Source organism: Trichoplusia ni, chromosome 14 (assembly GCF_003590095.1).
Source record: "Trichoplusia ni isolate ovarian cell line Hi5 chromosome 14, tn1, whole genome shotgun sequence".
NCBI classification, from domain to species: Eukaryota; Metazoa; Arthropoda; class Insecta; order Lepidoptera; family Noctuidae; genus Trichoplusia; species Trichoplusia ni.
In genome coordinates, this window is record NC_039491.1 from 2,222,538 (window position 1) to 2,246,588 (window position 24,051).

The 24,051-nt window shown below is 35.1% G+C and overlaps 1 protein-coding gene across 2 annotated transcripts; it reads left to right on the plus strand.

The window, feature by feature from the left end:
- The first annotated feature begins 2,101 nt into the window (after positions 1-2,101).
- LOC113500843 (fatty-acid amide hydrolase 2-B) lies at positions 2,102-23,943 on the plus strand. 2 transcript variants are annotated; one of them, XM_026881742.1, is made up of 9 exons: positions 2,102-2,231; positions 17,654-17,836; positions 18,759-18,978; positions 19,631-19,848; positions 20,609-20,738; positions 21,232-21,371; positions 22,039-22,179; positions 22,436-22,705; positions 23,008-23,943. In XM_026881742.1, exons 2-9 carry the CDS (start codon positions 17,663-17,665, stop codon positions 23,308-23,310), a joined length of 1,596 nt encoding a protein of 531 aa, XP_026737543.1. In that variant the 5' UTR covers positions 2,102-2,231; positions 17,654-17,662; the 3' UTR covers positions 23,311-23,943. The 2 variants fall into 2 exon arrangements, with proteins under 2 accessions (XP_026737543.1, XP_026737542.1); XM_026881741.1 differs by lacking the exon at positions 2,102-2,231 and adding an exon at positions 13,458-13,866.
- Positions 23,944-24,051: the final 108 nt, after the last annotated feature.

Sequence of the window (24,051 nt, forward strand, 5' to 3'; positions counted from 1 at the left end):
TCGGCTTCTATTTACTACCTAAATACTTATGCGCCTTGTTCTTGCAGCGCTTCTTGTTAGCTAGATAATCTGGACTATGTTTTTAGTGTTAATTTAATAAACACATCCCTGTAGAGTGTAGGTAGTAAACACTATCCTACTGTCAGCTGGGTTTAGACCACTTCCCATGTATGAAAGATCTGGGTGTTAATAAGACCAACACCAAGAACACCCCGCATAGTGCATGAACAATGTGAATGAAAGGAGTTGAAGTATCTAATGTTTGAGATACATGCCAAAAGTTTATAATAGAATTTTCTATTATAATAATTCTCAGCAATTAATTATCTAAAAAAAAAACAATTATTTTAGATCCCGCCCCAAAAGGGTGACCTACTTCTGTGGCGCCGGTAACTGTCCGTCCGTCTGTCACCAGGTCAATCTCGTAGACCGTGATAGCCAGACTGTTGAAAATATTACAGGTAAACATTTTCTGTTACTGCTGTAACAACAAAGCATGAAAGTAGAGATTATGTAAGCAACGATTATAATAAATAGGTGACCAAATGTTTGTGGAAAATTTCATTACCCTTTAATATAATGTACGGAATCTACAGTAACGCAAGTCCAACTCCTTCTTAACCATTTTTTAACTCTGTCGGAAGTCTACTTAGTTCAAACAAATTTATTTGAAACCACAAGTAGGTACATGAAATAAAAAACATGATACTAAGAATACTCTAACAGAGGCACACAGCTTTCACTTACAATTTGACAAAACGATCATAATGTTTTTTGGGCCATCAAGGCCGGCTGATAGAGAATTAGTTCCGCTAGTCCATACAATAGAAACTGAAGCGTACTAGATACTATCTAGGCTGTATTGATAACATCAACAAATTTTAAAATGTATTATGTGTATAGATTATATTTTTAGTTTGTTAAATATGGAATCTGGGATCTGGACAGGACACAGACAGGCGTTAAGAGTCACTGACTGATTCTTTAAATCGTGGAAAAGAGACGTCGATCTGTACCGTCTAGACTCTAGTGCTTCCTTTTTCTTTCATTTGTTGTGAGATATGAACACAGTATTTAGACATTTAATAAATTAATCAAATCGATGAATTAAAAAGACTATTGTAATTATTTTAAAGACATCCATCATTGTATTTTTGCGTCGAATCCAGGTTCTCAGTTTATGCCTTTGCAGTAACCTCTGACAGCAATCGATTTGTCTTTATCTAGTTTTTGGGCTGATTTGATTTAATTGAGAACTATGAACGCGAAAGAAAATATGTAAACATCAATACCGTTAGACCAAAACTTAGACGAAGTTTATTGCGTACAACTTTTTTACTAGAGATACACACTACACAGTTAGTTTTCTTGAAAAGAAAGAAATGAACAAAAGAACTTAAATCGAATCATCTGCGATCTGTGTTCTTACTCACAAGTATTTCATTCGGTTTTTTCCACGTCCGCTTGAGCGTGTGTTTATGAAAAATTGCAGTAATTTAACCGCAGTCATAGTATCTTACCTACATCTTAACCACACGCAACGGTAATTCATTTTCAGACTAATCATTCACCTATTAAAAAGATCAGAGTTGTAACAATCTACCTATACTAGAATAAAGTTACTGTAGGTTTTAAAATAACAAATTGAAACAAGAAGTTGCCGCCAGTCAAGGGATATGTTTGAATACAGATAATTATGAGATACAGTTTTCAGCCGAACTCTTCCAGACTGAGTCGATACTAACTTGGCTTGCAAAGAAATTCCGATTTCCAAAGGCCAAAGGTTATAGAACGTTAGGAATATTTTATAACATAAATTGTACCCTATCATCGATGAATAAGACTGTAAAAAACATATTACGATCTTTTCTCCGATCTACCAAACACAAACAAAAAATATGAAGAGTTCAATAGCAAAAACATTACAAGATATTTTATTCATTCGATTTACAAAACTTGGTCCAATGCATAAATAAGTACGTAGTGTCAAGATTAGTAGGCCAGTCAAACACAACGGATGGAGGAAATGTACGAGACATTACTTAGATCTACTTACCAACTTTCTGCATGATGCGCGTGCGCACCTCCAACGGGTACTTTAACGGCGGATGCGTGAGTCGGTTGCGCGCGCCACAGCGGTGCGCACGCGATATCGATTTTCGAAATTTGAGTGCATTCTATGATATTCTTCTCATCGATATTATTTAAATTGGAGTGACGTGATTTTTTATGTAAGTTTTTGTGTCTTTTATATTATTTTTATTACACGCACTTAAATAGGTTGCCTATTAAAATAGTTGTTCTGATCTAAACCATTTTTTTTAAGATATTAAGATATTTGGGAAAGCTTTTTAAATAATTTAAGAATATTATTTTTTCTATATTAATGTTTTATGTGTAGTAATTGCAAGTTAATAATAAATGTAGGTATAATTTTAAATTATTCCAAACAATTGCATTGAATATTCATTACTATAAGTCAGTGGGTCACATAACTCATATGATATTCAATAGGTTTCTTTGGTTATAAATGCAAAATAGTAAGTATGTATGACTACTTCAATAGCTCATTTACCTCAAAAATTTTAATTATTGTGTGATGGAAATGATGAATTTTCATTCATACATTGATAGACTTGTAGCTATTTATAATTCCTCATTTTTTATTTCCTAATCATTCATTTTCGCAATTCATTAGCACCGGCAATGGGTTTGTTTTGTAGTCAACGGTACTTGAATTTTCACTTTTAGCACATATATTTCAATCATATATTATGTACATGTTGTAAGTAAAAATAAAAGTAAAATTTCACTTACTTGGACAGTTATTGGTTTGATGCGAGAACTTGTAAATATAAACAATCCTATTTTAATAAATTATTAATTATATTATTTATTTGATTTTTAATTTTGAAACCTCAATTAAAGATTTGATTGGATTTTATAGAGAAAAATTGCATATGTTTTTCCGACATTTTTATTATATGCTCACTTTCGTGTTTGCATGTTTGTCGTTCCGGTTGGATATTTGCAACTCAATTTTGGGGGTCTTCCCGATTAGCTAGCAGGCTCTAATTTTCAGGGTAGCTTCAATCCCGATGACAATGAAATTTACAACTATAAAAATAGCTGGATAATTAAAAACGTCGGATTTTGGATTTTTAAAATTTTCGTTTATATTTCCAGTTTTAGCTTCTTGCAATAGTTAACAGTTCTATTGATTAATTATGTTACCTCTTTATTGTAATCGATTTTTAATAGGCATTAGGAACTATAATGGACTTATCTGACGGCGATGACTTGCATCTTGAAAGGTCAAGAATGTTCCAAAGTTTGTTGATAGTAACGCTTGGCACCGATATAACATTTGAAGCAATCGAAACGTTAAATCATTTAAAGGCTCTACCACGATGTCTATAAAACGTGATGGCTTGAACGTTTTGAACACCCGCAATAATATTACTTTATTTATACATCTTATACATGAAAATATGTAAAATGGCGGACTGAATGCCTGAGGCATTCTCTACCAGACAACCATCGTGCATCGGGTAATGCAGAGATAAGAGATAAGTAGGTCCATATTCCTTTAAGATGCGGCGATCCCCTGATCATATTTTAAATGTCATATCCTTGGAATTATAAATGGTCTATTAAGCCTTTAGAAGACTTAAAATCTCTGAGACCAGTTTTCAAATCAACCATATGAAAATAAGAAAAAGATAATCATAATTTTGCTCGGCATACGACATTGTCATGGTCTGGTATATTATTACCTATATTTTCTCAAGGACGCTGTCCAAGTTTACTATAGCAAAGAGATTGTAACCCATAGTAAGACCAAGTGCTTAAGATATGTAGTAATTCCTTCTTACGATTCCTACCTATGTATTGCATAGTTTTTTTGCAAGTCAACAAACCAATAGAAAAATAGGATAGAGCGTATTTTGTATTGACTGACATTTGAAAAAAACATGACTGTACGTATATATTATGCCAGAATGTTAGATGACAAGAAGGTTTTATTCAGTTTAATTAATACGTCGATGCTCTCAATGCAAAAGAAGGTACTGTGTATTTATTTCTTCACTGAAGGAAACATTCATTAACATTTTCCGTTTTTTTACGCTTATCGGCTAAAATACAGTTTTGTGTGTATAATGAATTCTTATGGATTGCCGTGCAAAGACATCTTAGTCTTTGCTCGCCAATGCGGGAGACATTGCATGGTGGTCAAGTTTAGTCAATAACTCTGAGACTACCCGCTTTTTCCCCAGGGAATCAATGACATCCCCCAAATCTAACAGGATTTCGGGTATTATATAAGCTAAACACATTGTAATCCCGGAATATCCTCTAATACTTCCTCTGCATGGAGAGAGGGGAATGTAAGAGTATTCTGGACTCCACTGGAGTTTCCCCTTTTCTAATAATAGAGAGAGATCATAGAAACCCCACTGCTCTAGGAACACCAACCTAATTTAACGTTTCAAAGCACTTATAACTACACAATAACAAGGAAGTATTGGATACGCATCAATAGGGTACACTTTAGAAAGTTTACTTCGATCATTGATAATTTCGTTCCTTCCTTTGATTTCTTCGCGCGGTTACTGGTGCGTCAGTGGCCATTTTGAATTAAACAAGCTGATCCAACAATTGAAAGGAAAGTCATTTCTCGTGATCGATGTTATCAAATTTATATGTATTGGAACTCTAGTTTTGGTGGAGAGCAATAGTATAGTTTTTTAGTAGCTAAGACACTGGACATTTAAAATATTTTTGAAATATTTAAGTTTCTCAAACCGCCATCTAGTCTCAAACTAAGCAAGGCTTGCTTTATGGGTACTAGATAACTGATAATTAAAACATATAAGTATATTTGTAAATGCATGCATCATGTAGATAAATTACACCCAGACACAGAACAAATGATCGTGATCATCACACAAACATTTATTCTGGGTGTGAATCGAACCCACGACCTCCGGTATAGCAGTCAGGGCCACTGACCACTAGACCAACAGGTCAGTCAATAAATTGTTTTTATCTTTATATTTTTTTTAACCATTTTAGTAGTTTCACGTTTTAAAATACTTTCATGCAAGGGGGTTGTTTATTTTCGCAGTTATATTTTTAATTAAGCTACAATTTAATAAGCCCTCATAAATAACAAGAGTTGCAAGCTGCTGTGAATCTGGAACAATATTATTTAGAAATCATTTAGAAGTTTCAAAGCTTTTCATTTTAATGACTAGGCTATGTTTGGTAACCCTAAATAGTAATAGTTGTAATTATGAGTTGTAAAACGAACTGCACAGCAAATCAATAAAATTATGGCGAAACATTCACAATGATTCAATAAAACTTCAGATAAAATCTTGGTCAGACTGGAAATTAATTGTAATAATCACTGGTATTATGTAAACGCTTACCTTGACAAAATGTTTTAATATCAAAGTAAGAAGCGTAATTTAGGTCTTTGCTTACTTCTAAACTAGTTCTGTAGTGGTCACTGGTCGGTAGTTTGTACTACAGCCTGGGAACCCTGGTACATCTTTCAAGATTTTTCTCTTATTGTTAGATATCTTTCTCATTTCCCCCCCCAACAAAACTAGTTTCTTCAGTTACAAGTTCAGCCATGATTGCCTTCATATAAGTAATTAGTATCTCTTATTAATAAGACAGAGGTCGCAACACTTCAGGACATAATTATAGTTTGCTCAAGTCGGTAGCGTGGTGTTATGAACGTTGGACTGACAAGTCAAAGGTTGTAAGTTCAAATCCCGGCACGCACTAATGACTTTTCGAATTTATCAACCAATTTCAAACAGAAGTTTTTAATTCGTGTGTTTTTTTGTTTGTTAACTCAGAACTTCGGATTGCAAGAACCGATTTTGTTGAATCTTTTTTTTTATTTTACTTGAAATAGATGTCATTTGATCCTGTCAAAAGTTTCATCACGTTTGGCTCGAAGTTTTTATAAATTAGCAGTCGCAGATGGTTTTTTACGTATGACAAAGCAATTATCTTTTGCTCAAACGGTAGAGGAAAAACATCTTAAATAAATCAGCACACCTGCGATTTATTCAAGGGTGAGTTAACCCACTTCTTAAGTTTATGAGAACTACAAACTTGAAACAAAAAAAGGAAGTAGCAAACTAATCTCATGATCAACGACAGCTAATGAAACACGCCACGATTCATAAAGTCTACGTGCAATACTTTCGAATAACATTGCATCGACCATTTCCGCTCGAATCGTATCAACGAGCGTTTTAGCGGATATTTACAAACCCTCTACTACTAGTTTATACAGAATATTAATAGCTGGAGGAATTTGGATGGAATTTATAATGAAATGTGCAATTATACTAAAGCCCTTCGCAAGCGAAATTAGCAAGTCTTCAATGCCCGATGACTTTAAACCTAACGATGCGTGGATGTGTGTGGACCTCAATGAATTTATATGGTGATAAGGCTGAAAATGGCGGACTTCGGAAACTTGCACTATCTTATGTATGACCGGACTCAAGCTTAGAATCCAATAATTACCTATATCTTGTTAAGGTTGATTGTTCTGATGACATGGCACGGCAGGTAGTGACTGTAGCAAGTTAGGAGACCTGAGAGCTTTTCCAAAGATTTCAATAGTTTTCTATGGTTATACTTCAGTAATTTCGTCCATAATTAGAAATAAGTTTTGTCCATAATAGGTGTATCGCCACTTGTTGTCAGTATAATTGGCAAAAATTATCACGAAACTTTAAATAAAAAAAAAATCTTTCTTCGTCTGCTACTGCATAAAACAGAAGAGTTTATTTATCTATACGTCATCAGTCACCATGTTTTGTTTAGAAATTGATCACCTACAAGTTGACTTAAGCCGTGCATAAATTGAAGGTGTGCGATGTCGTCATATTTGCTTTAGGCCTCTGATTTATCAGAGACAACATGGCAAAGGTCGTTATGGCTTCTTGTAGTGACATTACATAATGCTGTACATTAGAATGTATAAGAAAAAACCATTGTTTAATGTCGAAATATTGTAATTCTTGTTTACGACAAAACGAAAAGAAATACACGAATGAAAACCACTAAAACATCTGTATTTGATGACTAACAAAGGTAACGAAAATAGTTGAGTAGTTCCGGAAAGAATAAATTAATTTCTCCATAATGTTACAAATCCCAAAGAAAACGATTAAAAATCTACAACCACAATATCGCTTAGACCATCTAAAACGAGTTGCAAACCAAATATTTACCTAACAAACGTAAAAATACGCAACTCATCACTGATATTCCTACTTGCCACTTCACGCGTCCACTCTTCAAATATCGGAGCAAATTGCGCAAAACGACCATCACAAACCGTCCTTCTGTTGACATAGCCACAAGTACAGTAGACATCGAAGGTGGCCTTGGGGACAATTCTTTATTTCATTAACTTTCTTAAAAAGTGACTTATTTTTACCAGGTTTTATCGGCGACTACATTATTAGCAAGCTATTAGCCAACTACTAACTATTACTTGGGTATAATACTTATTATTTGTTGGTAGTAAGTACTTCATTGAAATTACTTGGAAAAAAGAATAACTTCGAGTTTTACTTTGATTGGAAAAGAAAAGAAAATGATTTATCCATCTTATTCTTTTATCAAAACTTTCAAGATTTTTTCCGGATAAAATTTAGGAACTTTCAATTTTCCAACGAAAATTCTTATCGTCAGAACATCATAAGGTCGCTTTTCGTAATTCTTTGTTTGCTAATATCCAGTTGACAGTACATGTAATTGAGAAAACTGATGGTGTTGCAAGGCCTAGCCCACGTTAGCTTGACCGACCCGCTTGCTAAGCAATGCGATTGCCTCACGAACCCTACCTTAACGCAGTTTACTTGAACGACGAATTATCTCCCGAACGTGGTACTTGTATTTAATTTAATAATTATCATGTGTGATTTGACACTTTTTTTGCTCGTTTTTTTAAATATGTATGTAAGTGTATCTATGAAAATTAGTGTATAACCTCAAAACATGCTGTCAAAAGTCACATCCAAATGTGATGAAATCCTGTCCGTTTGTAGATTTTGCAAACTGGAGATCAACAATAAATTGGAATGGTCAATTTGGACGAATTAATTATTCTTGTCATCATTATATCAGCCTGGAATGTTCACCTACACATGAAGAAAATGCTTCGATCTTATTTTTTCTATTGATCCTTTTCTGTCCTCGGACTTATGTAAAAGAGCCTACAGTGTTTCCTATAAGGTGTGACATTGAAAACCTCGGAAGTAGTTAGCATTATCAAAATATCAACCGGTTTGACCTATGCATTAGAGTCATGGCGCAAAATTAAGAGCCGGTGAGGATTTTTGTGGGTGTAAGGTTATAAATGTCATTGACATTGGTTTGCGCATCGAAATTAAATAATTTAAAGAGACATTCTAATGGAATTCTAAAAATATCATAAACAACAGATCAAAAATAAAGCACTATCGTCACTCATGTCACAAAGTTCGTTGAAAGTGCAATTGACAAATTGTACGCAGTAAGCAGTAATGAAGGTATATAAATAATGTTCCGTTTCCAAAAGGTAAAACGACTATCAGTTTGTCACTAGGCTATTTTTTAATCAATTAAGAGAGTATTTTTTGCAGTAGATGCATTTCTGTCACCGAAAATAAATATCGAGATTAAGCAAAGCTTGCTTCTGTCATTTTTTTTATTGCAATTTTTTTCTTGTTGCCTACTTGTACGGAATTCCTTTAGAGTGACAAGTTTGACTCTCAACAAGTTTTATTCTTATGATTCATGTATCACCATGAATTTTGAAAGCGTCTGGCGTAACTTAACACACCTTTGGAAAAATAAGCTATGACGGTTCAGTAGATGCAAAATGATGGCAGGCGAATGGCCAAGCAGGCGGAGCTATAGTTATATAGTTCCGTTATTTGAGATAAACACGACATAATGTCAAGTACATTTACTCGGTAGGCGAAAGCTAAATACTTTCTCATATCTCGTCAGAACTGAGTTTAATGATCACCATTAGTCCCCAACTCATTCCCATGTCAGTTTTCTAATTACCTCGGTTATGAAATAACTTATACTATATGAAATGCATGAATGTTATAAATAGACCTACAACAGTTGAAAGTTTTAAAGAAATTTGTAATGCGGTGTGTCTCGATATGTTGGCCAAGCCTCCGGCCTATTCTTTGAGTAATATTTGAAGAAGTCTTTAATATAAATCATGTGCTTTTCTTCTTTTTTCTTTCTTCTTTCTTTCGCTACTTTGTAGAACATCGCCACGCTGGCACACCTGAAACTTCTTAGTTCAAGTTCAATAGATAGAAAAAACCTAGACTAGCATTTTGTCACATTTTGCAATTTAGTCAGCTCAGACAAAAACCTCTATAATCATGCCCAAAAGAAAAATGACAGAAATGAAAGCTATTTAATAAACAATGGTTTTGCTCATGCGTCTTTTTCGGGATATCACGACTAGTTTTGGATTTATCCGCAGTCCTTAATCATGGGCTGAGGGAGCAGTGGGATCGGGAATTAAACTGACATTGGCGGTTGGGTCCATTGTACAATAAATTGATGTGAACCTGCTTCACAAATGTTTATCATTTTAATTTTCATCAATATCAAATAACTGTGGACGATGTACCCACTTATCTCTCTCTATTGATGACAGACTATAGAAATTATACAATGTAATATCTATAATAACCTCGTTTCAGTAGCGTGTACTTAAGTATTTACTTACCTATACAAAACTATTTATGAAATGATATAGATAATCAAAATGGCGGTCGGCTCTTTGTGGAAAATTAATTTAAAAGCCATCATGTTTAATGAAGTATTTCACAAATCCATATATTTTGTAAATAAACTCATGTAATTTTCTGAGTTTATTTTTGTATTATTATATAAAATATTTATGCAAATAAATAATTTACTTAAACAAGTATAGCCTATTATCCGAATGGTTAAGGTCCACGCCTAAGCTACCGGGCGCGACGTGTCGCGAGTTTGATCCACGAATGCTTGATCTCAGTCTGGGTGTCGTTGCGCATGTTTGAGAAACCACTTGTGACAAAAGAAAAATTCAGAATGCGAGGGCCGCTTTTTTTGTAACAAAGAAGAGAACATAGCGGTGTCTCTGTTCTACATCTGCGATAATTTAACTTTAGTTTGAGATACACGCATCGTAGGCCACCAAACTTAGGAGCAAAATTTACGAAATTTCTTCATATATGCTCTAGATTATAAGATCTCTACGTTTATCAATTGCCCCCATTACATATTGTGCTTCTTCCTGTAATAATCTTACCTATTATCAGGAATATTATTGATCGACCTACCTAATCCCTTAGTACTTGGAGTACCGACAAATGATGTAAACCTCACAGTAATTATTAGTTTGGATAGTTAATTGTTAGGAAATCCAAACCTTGAAGTTGCACGTCCGTTGTAGCCACTGTAAGTATACACATGTACCTATATAACGCTGTGCATTGGCATACATTATGAGTAAAATACACGTGCAATAATGAAATAAATAAAAAGCATGGTCAGGAATCAAAACTTCTTTAGGTGTGAATTCGTTTTCCGACATATTCCAGTAGATTTAACATGGAAATTTCTAACTAGGTATAATAAAATAATGATATTCCACAACTTTCATACAGCGCCATCTAGTATCAAACTAAGAAAAACTTGTGGTGATAACTAAACTACGCTAAGTACTGATAAACAAGTTGAAATATTTCTAAATACAGACATGTTCACACCTGGAATCAGAAAAAAATATTAATGAATAGATTTTCCTGGATAGTACGAGTATTAAGAATCGGACCTAACCTCCGGTATAGCAGTCAGTGCAACTAGCACCGTTGCACCGGCACAAGAACAACAAGCCATTCAAATTTTCCTCTGCTCTCTCCGGCGACTCCTATATAGCCTCGTTATTTAGTCAGGCGTAGGTGACAAAGACTTCATCCTTGTAAACTTCATAGTATTGACAAAATTCGACCGAAACGTACCTATCTATCTTTCACATTATGCTCTAGTATCCTTAATCCTAATATTATTTCTTAAAAAAACGGAAAGACCTCTTAAAACTCTCGACGCTGCGATTTCTAGACATTCGGAGTTACCGCTCTACATTTTCGCGATTGCGTATTCTCGTACGTGCATCACGCACCATTTACGCTCACAAGCCGTAAACATATATAATCCTTTGTATAACAATTCACATAATACTCGCAAAAACCGACTCTTACGCAGATGGATTAGGATCGCCATAATGTCTGGCTGTTTCCACAATTGTATTTTTTAAATACTGTACCAGTTTGACTGAACAGACAGCCTAGTGGCAACGGTGTGCGACGTGTCGCGGGTTCGATTGCCATGAAAGACAAACATTTGTCTGATACAGGAATTCTTGTTCTGAGTCTAGGCGTCTTGTGTGTTACTTGAATGTTTGCGAATCCCCCGCGAAACTAGGATCAAATTCCATGGTACAGAAGTTCCTACAAATCAAACTAAGGCAAACACGGTTCAGCGGTTTATTCGCAATACATAGTCACCAGAGAACCCGAAATCTGCTGAATTATGGATGGTTCCAAGTATTAATTAATAATCATTTGAAAGAATTGATAAATGAATGAAAAAATTTGAAGAGTCCTCGTACTACCAGCTTCAATAAATCTTTAATTAATTCATCTGAACGTGACATTTTGGTCTGTTATGAAAGGGTGTGTTGTAATATGTCTAATAATATTGAGATAACTGAACGTGTTACTCTCTTGTATTCGATATTGAGATACGTATTATATAATTGTGGTTTATAAATGAATTAAATTAATTTTCCCTATTTTCAATGTTTCAGTCTTCCGTGGACTTCCACGAATATTTACACAGTAGTGTATTGGTGGGCCTTAAAAATGAATAAATAGATATTTCAAGACTAAAATCGGTTCAGCCGTTCTCGAGTTTTAGCGGGACTATCGAACAACAATTCACTTTTTAAAGCTTGTTGCTTGCTGCCAGATGTCACGCATAGGCCGCATCGTCGAGATAAAATCAGAGAGAAAGTTATCGATAAAACAAAATGTTTGCTAAATCTTCTTATCAATTTTCCTCCGTAATTATTTTATCATCACGTATAATGTATTGCATAAAGAGATGATATCAACAATGTTTATATCATTACGAGTAATTAACATCTGTTATTAATAAGACAGAGGTTGCAACACTTTTGAATATGATTATAGTTTACTCAATTTAAGAGCATCGTGGTATGCAGTTGTATTGAGAAGTCATAGGTCGTGGGTTAAAATCTCCAGCCAGCACTAACGATCTCTCACTTTTCGAATTCACGTGTTTATTATACTAAGTAATTATCGCTTGTAGTACGGTAAAGGAAAACGTGAGGAAATTGGCATAACTGAGATTTTTTATAAGAGTCTGTATAGTCATGACTTAGGATTACGGGAGAGACTCTGACACCAGGTTGTACATCAACCATATCTACGATCTATTAGATATAGAGAAGTAGGTAGAGACTACAGTTGCCCGCGAGCAAGCCCGCTACAAATCGGCTATGATCCCAAGGGAACATAAAATCGGGATAAAAACTAATGTAATAATCCTGGTTATAAACTACCTATGCACCAAGTTTCAGCTTTAACCGCTCAATAGTTTTTGCGTGAAAGAGGAACAAACATAAATGCATATTTAATAAACTTTCGCGTTTACAATATAAGTAGGAAGTATGATACTTACTCACGCGTAATTAACAGGATTGCCCGACTAGTTTCGGAGCCAACCGGTGTCCTTGGTCATGAATTGACGTTACGGGCGGGGTCGCGAGTCAAACTGACGTCGATGCTCATATTGAACGTACTTCCTTGTGAAGTATTAAGTATAATAACTTTGTATTAAAATACCAATAAATCTTTATTTATTGCTTCACGTGTAGCTTGTACATTTAGAGTCACACCCGGAGACAGAACAATAATTAGAACATCCCAAGGACAGCTTATCTTTCAAGGTAGACTGACCGATAAGACTAGGTAGACGGATATAGGTACCTAACCTACAGAGATTAATGATTAATTCATAATTCCGATTAGAAACAGATCAAGTACGAGTTGGACTTGCGACATTAAAGGTTCCGTATAAATTGGCTATAGATATACACCAACCTTGATAACTGTTTTTTTTTTGCTCTAATGACAGTTGTAAGTATTTAAATAAAATAATGTTATATCTTCAATAGAATTACATTATCTGTCTAATTTTAAACTACCTTAATCTAACTATTACGGTTCACGAGATGCAGCCTGGTGACAGACGAACACACAGCAGAGCCTTAATGATAGGGTTCCGACTTTACCCTAAGGAACCTAAAAATGTATACAAGTCTAATCTATTAAAAGAGAAAGTTATACAATGCACCTATAATCAGTAAAGTGTTGAACTTTGGGCTTTATAGTCAGTACATCTAACGTAACTGTGGGCAGCGGGCGTGTAGTATCTCCCTTTGATAAAACCGTATCAAAACAAACGTGAATCTGTTATCGCACGTCCAGTGACTATTACAAAATGATCGGGTCTATTATAGCTCTCAACATTGCCGGGTTTAATGCAACTGTGAACTTTTTTACTCGTCTCGTGTTGATTCTGCTGACTGCGTGGGTGTATCATGGTTTCGTTATAGCAGAGGTTTTTTTGAATAGTTATAAGTTGGTGTACCCTCCGTATTTGGCTAAGCCTATTTCGAAGTTTTTGAGTGCATTTGGCTATGTTGTGGGATCACTTTTGAGGATTTTTGCGATACAGGTAATTTTTTGTTTCACTTTTCCAAAACTTTTATCGTTTTCCACTGGGATCCGCCTATTTTAAGGGTTTTGGATATTTTCGTTGGTTTCATTGTAGAACCTGATTTTCATGAGTTGCAATGACGGGTATGCGTGTTGCCCTAGTCCCAGTACAGGTAATTTTATTAATCTTGCTATTCCTACCTTGATTGTTTCAAGTAGGTACCGATTCATACTGACAGGAACAGATTTTCTGTCTTATTTGAAAGCCGAGAGCTTGCCCGTCTTAAAATATTAATATTTGTACGCCTTCACGGCAAGACATAGCGCACATAATACCTCCTAACACCTGTATGTAAATATCCTATGTTTTACAAATAAAATTATTCTGATTCTGATTCTGATTCTGATTCTGATTCTGATTCTGATTCTGATTCTGATTCTGAAAATCCTTCTAAACTCCTCAATCCTATCCTCCCAAATCCAAAACTCACACAGAAGAAGCTAAGTCCTGGAGTAACATAGGAACCTATTTATAGCAGCTATACCTATTTAAAAAGGTAGTTAGCGAAACAATTTATCCATAAAAAAATAAGATTGCGTAATTAAAACGTTTTTTGGACGTTTGTCTTCATTCATTACAAATTCTAATTATGAAGCTATATGTAAAAGAAAAAAACTAGTGAAGTCTTTTATTGATGTGAACTTTTATGTCTTTTTTTTGTATTTTTTACAAGAATGGCGTAAAAAATAATTAATTCGATGCGCGTCCCGGTTCCAGTGTTTGACCGGATCCCAAGGATACATAAGGAATAGAGATCGGAAATAAAATAAATAGGATCCTCCGGTAGACTCTTTAGGAACAAAATAATATGTACCCACATTCCTGATGAATGACTGAGATGAGAACAAACCGAGAATTCAACTAAGAATCTTGGTCCAGTAAAATGACTGCTTGTCAACATTTTAAGTCTTAAATTCCACAAGAGATGCGAAGTAAGGCTCTCGACAAACATAGACAGCAAGGATAGCCACGTGGTTAAGTTCGCCAAGCTAAAAGCACTCTGCCTGACTTGTTGAATGTTTAATTTGTATGATCCACAAATTCTTTTTCTTGACTCCCCCATCCCATCCCAACATCTTTGATCAACATATCATCCATGCATGTGGAAAGTCATAATTTCTGGAGTTACTTCTCTAATTAGCAGTGATATGCGTGGTATGACAGTTAGCATGCCAAGTCAAAGGTCACAGCTTCGAATCCCATCGAGCAACAATTTCATTTCGAATTCATGTACTAAAAAATTTTTAGCTTATAACGGTGAGAAAACCAGCAGCTGGGATTTTTGCCCATGGTATAGCATTCAGGGCCACTTACCACCAAACCAACAGGCTAGACAAAAGAATGCACTTTTTTCTCTCATCTCTATAATCACAGGTGAATCTAATGATAGTGTGATATGTAAGATCTTAGTTTTCACGGCACATACTAATGACACAGCTATTCACTCGTATCACTGTGGTCATAAACTAGTTCACCTAACGGCCTAAACGCCAGATATAATCATGGATGAAGAGACGGTTTTGTCTGTACCAAAGACTGTCTGTACCTACTTAAATGCTTACTATAAGTATAGATAATACTTACATTGTGGTAACAGGCTTTACAGTAAGGTATTTGACTGAATCTTATAATATAAATCTGTATAGTCTACGGGAAAGATTTAAAAAAAATTGAATACGTATTTTTCATTTTACCGAGTCATTAAAAAGTAAAGAAGATAAAAAGTACCTAAGTTTAGCACTGGAGCTAAAAACACACCCATCACTTGCTAGTAAAGTGTACTTGTAAATGACGTCACGAGAGGTTTAAAACATTGCATCCAATTCATTTTTTGTTTACAAGATAAAAGAAAAATACGTATCCAATATTTTTTAGAAATCTCTCGATGGGACTAAACATTTTTTTTTTTATTCAAAAGGCTATTTGTACTAGGGTCCGCCTCGTCTTAAAATAATATCATTGCTGGTGTGGAAAAGATATGCCACCCTACGCCATGTATTGCGTGGTAAACCCCCTGAGGCTCGTTTCAATCCATCCTTTTTTACCATTCTTCTGACAGTCACCGTTTTTAATAATTTTGGACCTATACAAATACCAGTTTTTTTTTAAATGCATTCGACAGATAACGTTTTATTTTTAATCACATAATTAAGTATTGCAACTTTTATTTCCTCAATCTGAATATGGTATTACAAAAAAACAATATGAATATGATCAAGGTTTTTCAATGACGTTTTGTTTTTGTTTTCGATGTCCATAATAACAAAATGTTATTATTGTGGTCTAGATTGGTTTTTCATAACCGATTGAGTAATTATAAGCAAGTCTTAAAGGTAAACGGGCTATGAACGTTTTACTCTATTTTGAATACCTTCACTTTCGATTTTTTAATTTATTTTAGTAATAAATAGTTACAATGATCTGTTGTTTATTAAAGGGTCTGTGACCGATTCTGTGTCAGATTTATTTGTTACTAGCTGTTGCCCGCGACTTCGTCCGTTTAGTTAGAAGATATAAGTAAGGAATTTGATATCTTTTCAATGAAAGGTCCATTTTTTTCAAATTAATAAATAGCCTATGTTCATCTGGGATATTTAAGCATTCTAATTCTGAAAGTGTTTTTGAAATCGGTCCAGTAGTTTTTAAGTTTATTCATTACAAACATGCATACAAATCTTTATAAAATTAGTGTAAATAAAACCGATTTGTTTTTCTTTGACCTATTTTTACGGAACTCGCAGTGTCGCTAGTTTGACTCGCACTTGACCGCTTTATACATCTTGTAACTACAAGTGTAAGAAGGTTACCTAAACACAAAGTTACGACATTTTTCATACAAAGATTGTATCTCATGTATTTACAGACACATTTTATTACGCCTTGAACATTGTCATGTTTTTTTATTATGTTATTGCGTTAGTCTATAAATTATAATGTTAAATAAAAGTAAAAAAGGTTGTTTTCTACAGAAATAAACTTCGTTGACGCACTTCATTACATACATTTTTTATAAGATCTTATACTAACTAAAAGGTTAAGCTACGCTTAATACGGTCGGTATGTTTATGGGTGACCATCTATGTCGTAAAGAAATAATCTTTATTTCGGAAGACACGTTAACTTGTGGGTCCTGTTGTTACTTACACGTCTTTGACAGTCGTTACGTGCATTTAAAAACTTTCTAGCTTCTAAGTCTGACACAACACTGGTACTTATCTTCATCCAGTCGTATTAGAAGTAGACACCAATATAAGTTGAAAAGGCTAGGATGCTGATGATGATCTAAAAACTACTCGTAGGATAAGGACCTTATTGTCTGTGGCTGACCCTTATACCCAGTGGAAATGAAACGCCATCTTCGTTCCTCATTAACAAAATTAAAATATAACTTAAATTAGACATTTAAGATGGTTACTTGGAGACAGAATGACACTTTTGCACCATGATTAATAATTAGTTCTCCAATTTTTAATTATAAAGCTGTTTGTACCCTTCCCACCGGCATAATTTATAGATATGTCCACAAAAAAAAACCAATCTATTCAACAATATGAAATCAAGAAATAAAAAACTTGCGAGAGACAGATTCATTATCTGTTTAGTATGGTTTAATCACACGTATTTTTCGGGATAGCCAAACAGTTTGACTCGCAACATCAACAGCTCTGCTTGGGTCCGAAACTAGTAAAGAAAAAATACTGACGGAAATATTCCAATGTCTAATTTCCGTCCAATCCCGTTTCAGACATTCACAATGAACGGCTTCATGCGAAGATTCCTCAGGTTCCTGGTGTCACTGCTGGCTATACTAGTGGTGCCTATAACGTACCTGCTAAACATCAGAAGGAATAGAAAATGTCCGCCGCCGACAAACCCGCTGCTCTTCAAGTCAGCTACGTCATTAGCTGCTATGATAAGGGCGCGACAGGTGATGTTACTATATTCCTACTATGCTATTATTAATTGCGCATGTGACTTGAATGTTTGTGAATTCACCAGTGACACAAGTGTAAAATTATTTAAGGTGTGGTGTAGTCCTTTCAAAAATAGTAAATTAATATTAGAAAGCATCACAATCGAAAATGTCATTGTCATGCCTTCTGCCACCCCTTCAAATGAGAGATTCTATTGCAGTTTTAAAAAAGAGTGTAGAGTATATTTATGTCTTTGAAGAACCATTTTGGGACAAAGAATAAAAATAGTTACAGTACATCTGTAAAAACTGGTTGGACACCATCAATTTGTATTATTATTTTTGTATTTATTTTTTATAATTTTGCGGTCTTATTGCCACCAACGTTACTGTCATCATAATGAACAACATATTTTTTTGTAGAAAACGTTTACAATAACATTTAAATAATGTGGTTTTTATTGTAACTACAATAAAAGGTAAAGAAGCAAATTTTCAGCTTTTCGTTCACAGCATCCTTACTAATATTATAAATGCGAAAGTAACTCTGTCTGTCTGTCTGTTACGCTTTCACGTCTAAACCACTGAACCGATTTTAATGGTAAAATTTGATAAAATTTGGTACAGAGATAGAGTTGACCTTGAGAAAGAACATAGGATAGTTTTTATCCCGAAATTTAGAAGAGTTCTCTTGGAAACGCGATATAACCGACCTTGACGCTGGCGAAGCCGCGGGCGAAAAGCTAGTAATTAATAAATGGAATGATTTTATTTTTAAAATATGCACAATTTTTTTACCTAGTCTAAAATTTTGGATTTTTACCACACTACGAGTTTACGAGATATTCTTGAAGAAAATGGGGAATACACTGCCTAAAATACTGTCTAATAAGAAAAATGTTCATCAAAACTCAATATTCCTCCATTAATTTTTCAGGTCACTTCAGAAGAAGTAGTGGAAGCTTACATAGAGAGATGCAAAGAAGCCAATCCATACTTAAACGCTATAGTAGAGCCGCGATATGACGCTGCTCTGAGGGAAGCCAGAGGGATCGACAAGATGATAGCGTCGACGAACAGATCGCCCGAAGAACTAGCTCATGAATACCCGCTGTTGGGAGTACCCATGACTGTGAAGGAAAGTTTGGCTGTTGAAGGTAAATAGAGATTTGTTTGAGACTTCTTTTATTTCGGTAGTTTTACTGGACATTCACGAATATTTCAAGACTAAAATAAGCCAAATCGAATATAAAAAGATAAGTAGGATGCATATTCGAAAGTTGACGCATGTGCTAATTGACGGATGTAAGTAAACAAAAAGCAGTCCAGTATTGTTTATTAAACTTTATGATCCAAACGCACTCAATATTGCTTCGACGTTAAACGTCGTTTGGTGTTCGTTGCGTTTTCTATGCAGAGAAAGCAGAGAAAGTTCGGTTCACTCAAATTTACGATGAATTCACTGTTATATTATGTTCAGTCATGCCGCAGATTAATATGATGTACCTAAGATTGAACATTAATTTGATTTTATAGACTGTTGTCATTTTTTTTGTCGCTCTTTGTTTTATCCTAATTGTTGCAATTTGCTCGGATTCCAAAATATATATGTTATCAAACTGTATATTTCCGTATCTTTAATTACGCAAACATCAAATCTACGCACTTCATTTCCATTAATACGAATAAGACAACAAACAACAATTAAAAAACAAACTGTACTTACATTTAATAATTGTCACACACGGTGTTCTCTTTAGAATATCAATTCACTCGATCTGTGCTAATAAATGTTCATTAAAATTCCAGGCATGAGTAACGATTGTGGGACTGTGTACGCATATAGAAATCCAGCTAAGAAAGATGCGGCTATCGTACAATTGGCGAGGGCTGCTGGGGCCATTCCTATAGCTGTGACGAACACGCCACAACTCTGCATGAACTGGGAAACTTACAACAATGTGATCGGTATTACGACGAACCCATATGACCAGAAGAGAACGACGGGAGGATCTTCTGGGGGAGAAGTAAGTTTGATGATAGATGATACATACACTTTAGACTGCATGGATAGCCGAGTGGAATATGTTACCAAGGCTACTGAAATTCCCAAGAGAGGAGTCAGTTTTGCTGTTCTTTTAATGAAGCTTTCGTGGAGTAAAATCGTTTGTTAGCCATGAAGCCAATAAAAAAGAAGTATAAAGCATTTCTATACTTAATGAGAAATTTTTTATCTTTAATACGCAGTTTACTAAGTTGACAATTGACGTGAAGTCTCAAAAAAGAAACCAGAGGATCGGCACTCAAAATGTGTTACGTAAAACCCACTCAACGGTGCAATGTAATTTAGGTAACAACAATTCTTACCAAATAGATGGTTACTAAGAGAAGTGCCCGTTAAAACGTCAAGAACTTTCACGAAACACTTAAGAAACTAATTCGATGAAAATAATTTACCGCTCCTTACCGTAAGATTGGTAAAAGGTAGAGCGCAATGTTGTCATCAATTTATTTAGCAACCTGCAACTTTGACAACTAGGCGTTATGCTAAAAGCTATCTGTAACTATTCATTAAAGTATAAAATTTCGTATGGTCAATTTAAGTTGTATTTTCATGACAGTCTGAAAAAAAGGCAACATTGAGGTTAACTGAGACAACTCCAGTCAACTTTGAGGTGCTAAGTAGAAAGAGTTCTGATGTATTTATCCAGAGCATTGCCATGTGCCTATGTTCTTAGAGTTTTTTTTAAGTCACGTGACGTTAATTAAATCCTTTTGTTCTTCCAGTCAGCGCTAATCTCAGCAGCGGGTTCTGTCATCGGCGTTGGATCTGACATCGCTGGTTCGCTCAGACTTCCACCCATGTTTTGTGGAATTTTTGGACATAAACCTACACCAAGACTCCTCTCCGTTGAAGGTAATCTTCATCTTTTTAAATACTTGAGATCGAGTAAATAAAACAATGGACATTTTTAACCTTAGATAGGATTCTGACCTGTGACACCTGGTTTAACGCAGTAGTGATTAAAAACTCCATTGTATTTAACTGCAAATTTTATCCGCTTCTCAGCTCTTTCTGGGTATTAAATAATAAAGATAATTAACTACTTAATCAAATTAATTCATTTTGTCGAGCAGAAAATTGCTCTTGACTATGGATGCCATGGCCAGTCGAGAACTGGATCTTTTTTCCCAGATCAAATTAATATGTGCTCGTCTTCTCAAAACCAAAACTTTTTGCCGCCGGTTCCTCCTGGCATCCGATTTAAGGTCATATTATAAGTACCTATTTAGAAATATGTACATAAATGATATTATGCGATCAGCCATTTAGGCTGAGAGCTTAGAGTCAGAGTGTACCTGGTTATCTTCCCGATTCACAATATTTAATCTAGACTGTGTCATTCCAGGCCACGTTCCAGACTGCCTGGATCCAGATTTTGAGGAGTATTTCGCAGTCGGACCTATAGCTCGGTATGCGGAAGACCTCACTCTACTCCTGAAGGTTCTGAAGCAGCCTGGTGGTATTGAGGTGCCGTTTGACAAACCGGTATGTTTTCTATTACAAGGACTGCCTACTTTTTCTATTCAGTACAATGAAAAAACCGTTGAGTTTTAGTATTTGGTAATTTTAGTTAAAAATCTACCAAGTTCGAAGCAAAGTTAGAGCTATTATATTCTAGTCTCAGTAACTTGAAATAAAAAGAAACACAGCATTGCTAAGTATACAACTGATTTAGTATCTGGTAGCGACTGGAATGACCTACGACTGTTGACTGAATGAGCTTACTGTGTAGATCAAGGCTAAGAGGCTTAAGTGAAGGCTATGTTCGACTAGAAACAGGGTATGAAGGGCGTTAGTAACTGTATGAAGGTGAATATAACTAGCCCGAATTACGTACTTAATTACCTACAATTTGTAGGTAGGTAAGCACGGGTCACCACACTAAAACCAGATCACGTGATGTCCCCGCGTAGAACAAGCGTTTGTGTAATCCACGAATGCTTCTTCTGAGTCTAGGGTTACAAAAAAAAATGTATAATTTTAACTCTCCCCTTACCCTTTAAAGTTTTATTTTGTTTATTTATAGACGTTTGGTATTCAGAATTTAGAACTATTCTCTCAGTCATAAGAAATACTATTTGCAGATGGACATCCACAATATTATTTAAAACGCACTAATTTTCCAAAAATCTTATTGCTCTCATATTTACAGGTGGACATATCAAAACTAAAGTTCTACTACATGGAAGGAGATGGGGGTAATGTAACCGATCCTATTGGTTCCGAAGTGAGGCAGGCCATGGAAAAAGCCAAGGATCATATACAGAACACATACAACATCGAAGTAAAGCCGGTAAGTATACATTAACATACAGAATGTAAGGATTAACTGGGATTACTTGTAAGTACACCATGCTAAGGATTAAATTTTCGGTGTACCTACATGACCTATTTGCTGACAGTAGTTTGATGGTGATACGTCGCTTGGAAAAAAATATATGTTCCATGAAACAAATAGTGAGGTTTGGCTACTGTGTATAAAAGTTCAAAACACAAAGCAGAAGAAGCTATAAAAAACATAAGCCATAATCTCCCTGTTCTATTTTCAGCTAAAAATCAAACACTTAGAACACATGTGGGAAATAAGCATCAGGGTTCTTATGAACATAAAACACGTTCGCAACATCTACACGGATCCCGAGAAACGTGACCAATGGGTTTCAGTGTGGCCCGAAGTCCTGAAGACGATGGTAGGGCTCTCGAACCATAACTTCCTTTGCGTGTGTTACGGGCCCTTAGTGAAATTCTTCGATGCGCTACCAAAGAATTATTACAAGAAACTTCTTGCAATTTTCGATGAAATTAAGGAAGAATTTGAGGTAAGATATCGCTGACTAAAACTTAAGTATTTTTTTGTGACCTTGGGATTCCAATTTAATGTAATAAATTGACGCTAAGTTTCTTAAAGTCTAATTAGTTCAAATATCAACGACGCTTGTTCATAAGCTAGTACCTTGTGACACGCTAAAAGCAATGCGTGAACGATTGACTGAACTCGAACCAAAGGTCGATCAAACACATTTCCAAGTCGCATGAGCGACGTGGATTGAAGTCATCCTTATCAGCAAACCCTGTCAAAACTTACTCTAATTTGGATACTAACATATTTTTAACATTTCAGAAAGTATTATCAGACGACGTAGTACTCCTCCATCCGACATTCCCATCGCCAGCCCATCTGCATTACAGGATATACTACAAATTCTTAAACTGCGGGTACCTGACAATCTTCAACGCACTAGGTCTACCCGTTACACAGTGTCCAATCGGACTGACCAGAAAAGGACTACCAGTCGGTATACAGATAGCAGCTAACAAATGCAACGACCATTTAACGATAGCTGTCGCTAAGGAATTCGAGAAAGCTTTCGGCGGTTGGATTCCACCAAATATGGATCTCGCCAATAATGTTAGGACTGCGTAATGTGTTGCCAATGTGAAGAAAGTTTGAGTTTATCCTTGCCTATACCAAAAAATCACACAAGCATGGAAATTTTGCACTATGCATGAGTCCTAATGGTAGAATTTGAATACATTATTTTGAAGAGACATTTTATATGTATAATTTTCCTTGTTTAAATTTTGTTTATGGAGTCAATAAATTATTTTAATAGATTTTTACTTAGGTGCTAGAATTTGGAGCCTTATTGAAATGAACGTACTGTTTACGTCAATATTGAAAGTATTAACTACTCATACTATTTATAACGTGGGCGTTGGAGGTATTGGTACAGTCGACGACAAACTGATGGTATTTATCGATTAAACGTCAAGCAGCTCAACGTCAATGTCAATGACCAATGTGACGTCGACTGTACGATTACGGCAAAAAAATTGAGTTTTTGTACATAAGTATACTCTTTAAGCGGTTATTTAGATATACGAATTAAATAGGTACTTAATAAGACTTTAAATAATAAACCCTGAAATGTTGGTTTTTGGACATTATTGGATAGACAGATGTAGTAAAATGTGATATTAAAGACATCAATCTCTGAAAGATGTTTGTAATTTTATACCATTTGTATATTTTGTATTAAAAATAATATACTGAAAATTACTGACTTTTTTTACCACCGCTACCATACTCTTTGAAGTTCATCCACCCGTATTTTGGCCATTGCTTGTGGGCGTGGCGCGACGGCGACGTATATCATTAAATTAC

What these genes read in the sequence shown, in the direction of transcription:
- LOC113500843 (XM_026881741.1), top strand. Translation starts at nt 13,630, where the DNA reads ATGATCGGGTCTATTATAGCTCTCAACATTGCCGGGTTTAATGCAACT. An exon ending in GAGGATCTTCTGGGGGAGAA is followed by an intron (nt 19,849 to 20,608) that starts GTAAGTTTGATG and finishes TTGTTCTTCCAG; the next exon opens with TCAGCGCTAATCTCAGCAGC. An exon ending in AAATTAAGGAAGAATTTGAG is followed by an intron (nt 22,706 to 23,007) that starts GTAAGATATCGC and finishes TTAACATTTCAG; the next exon opens with AAAGTATTATCAGACGACGT.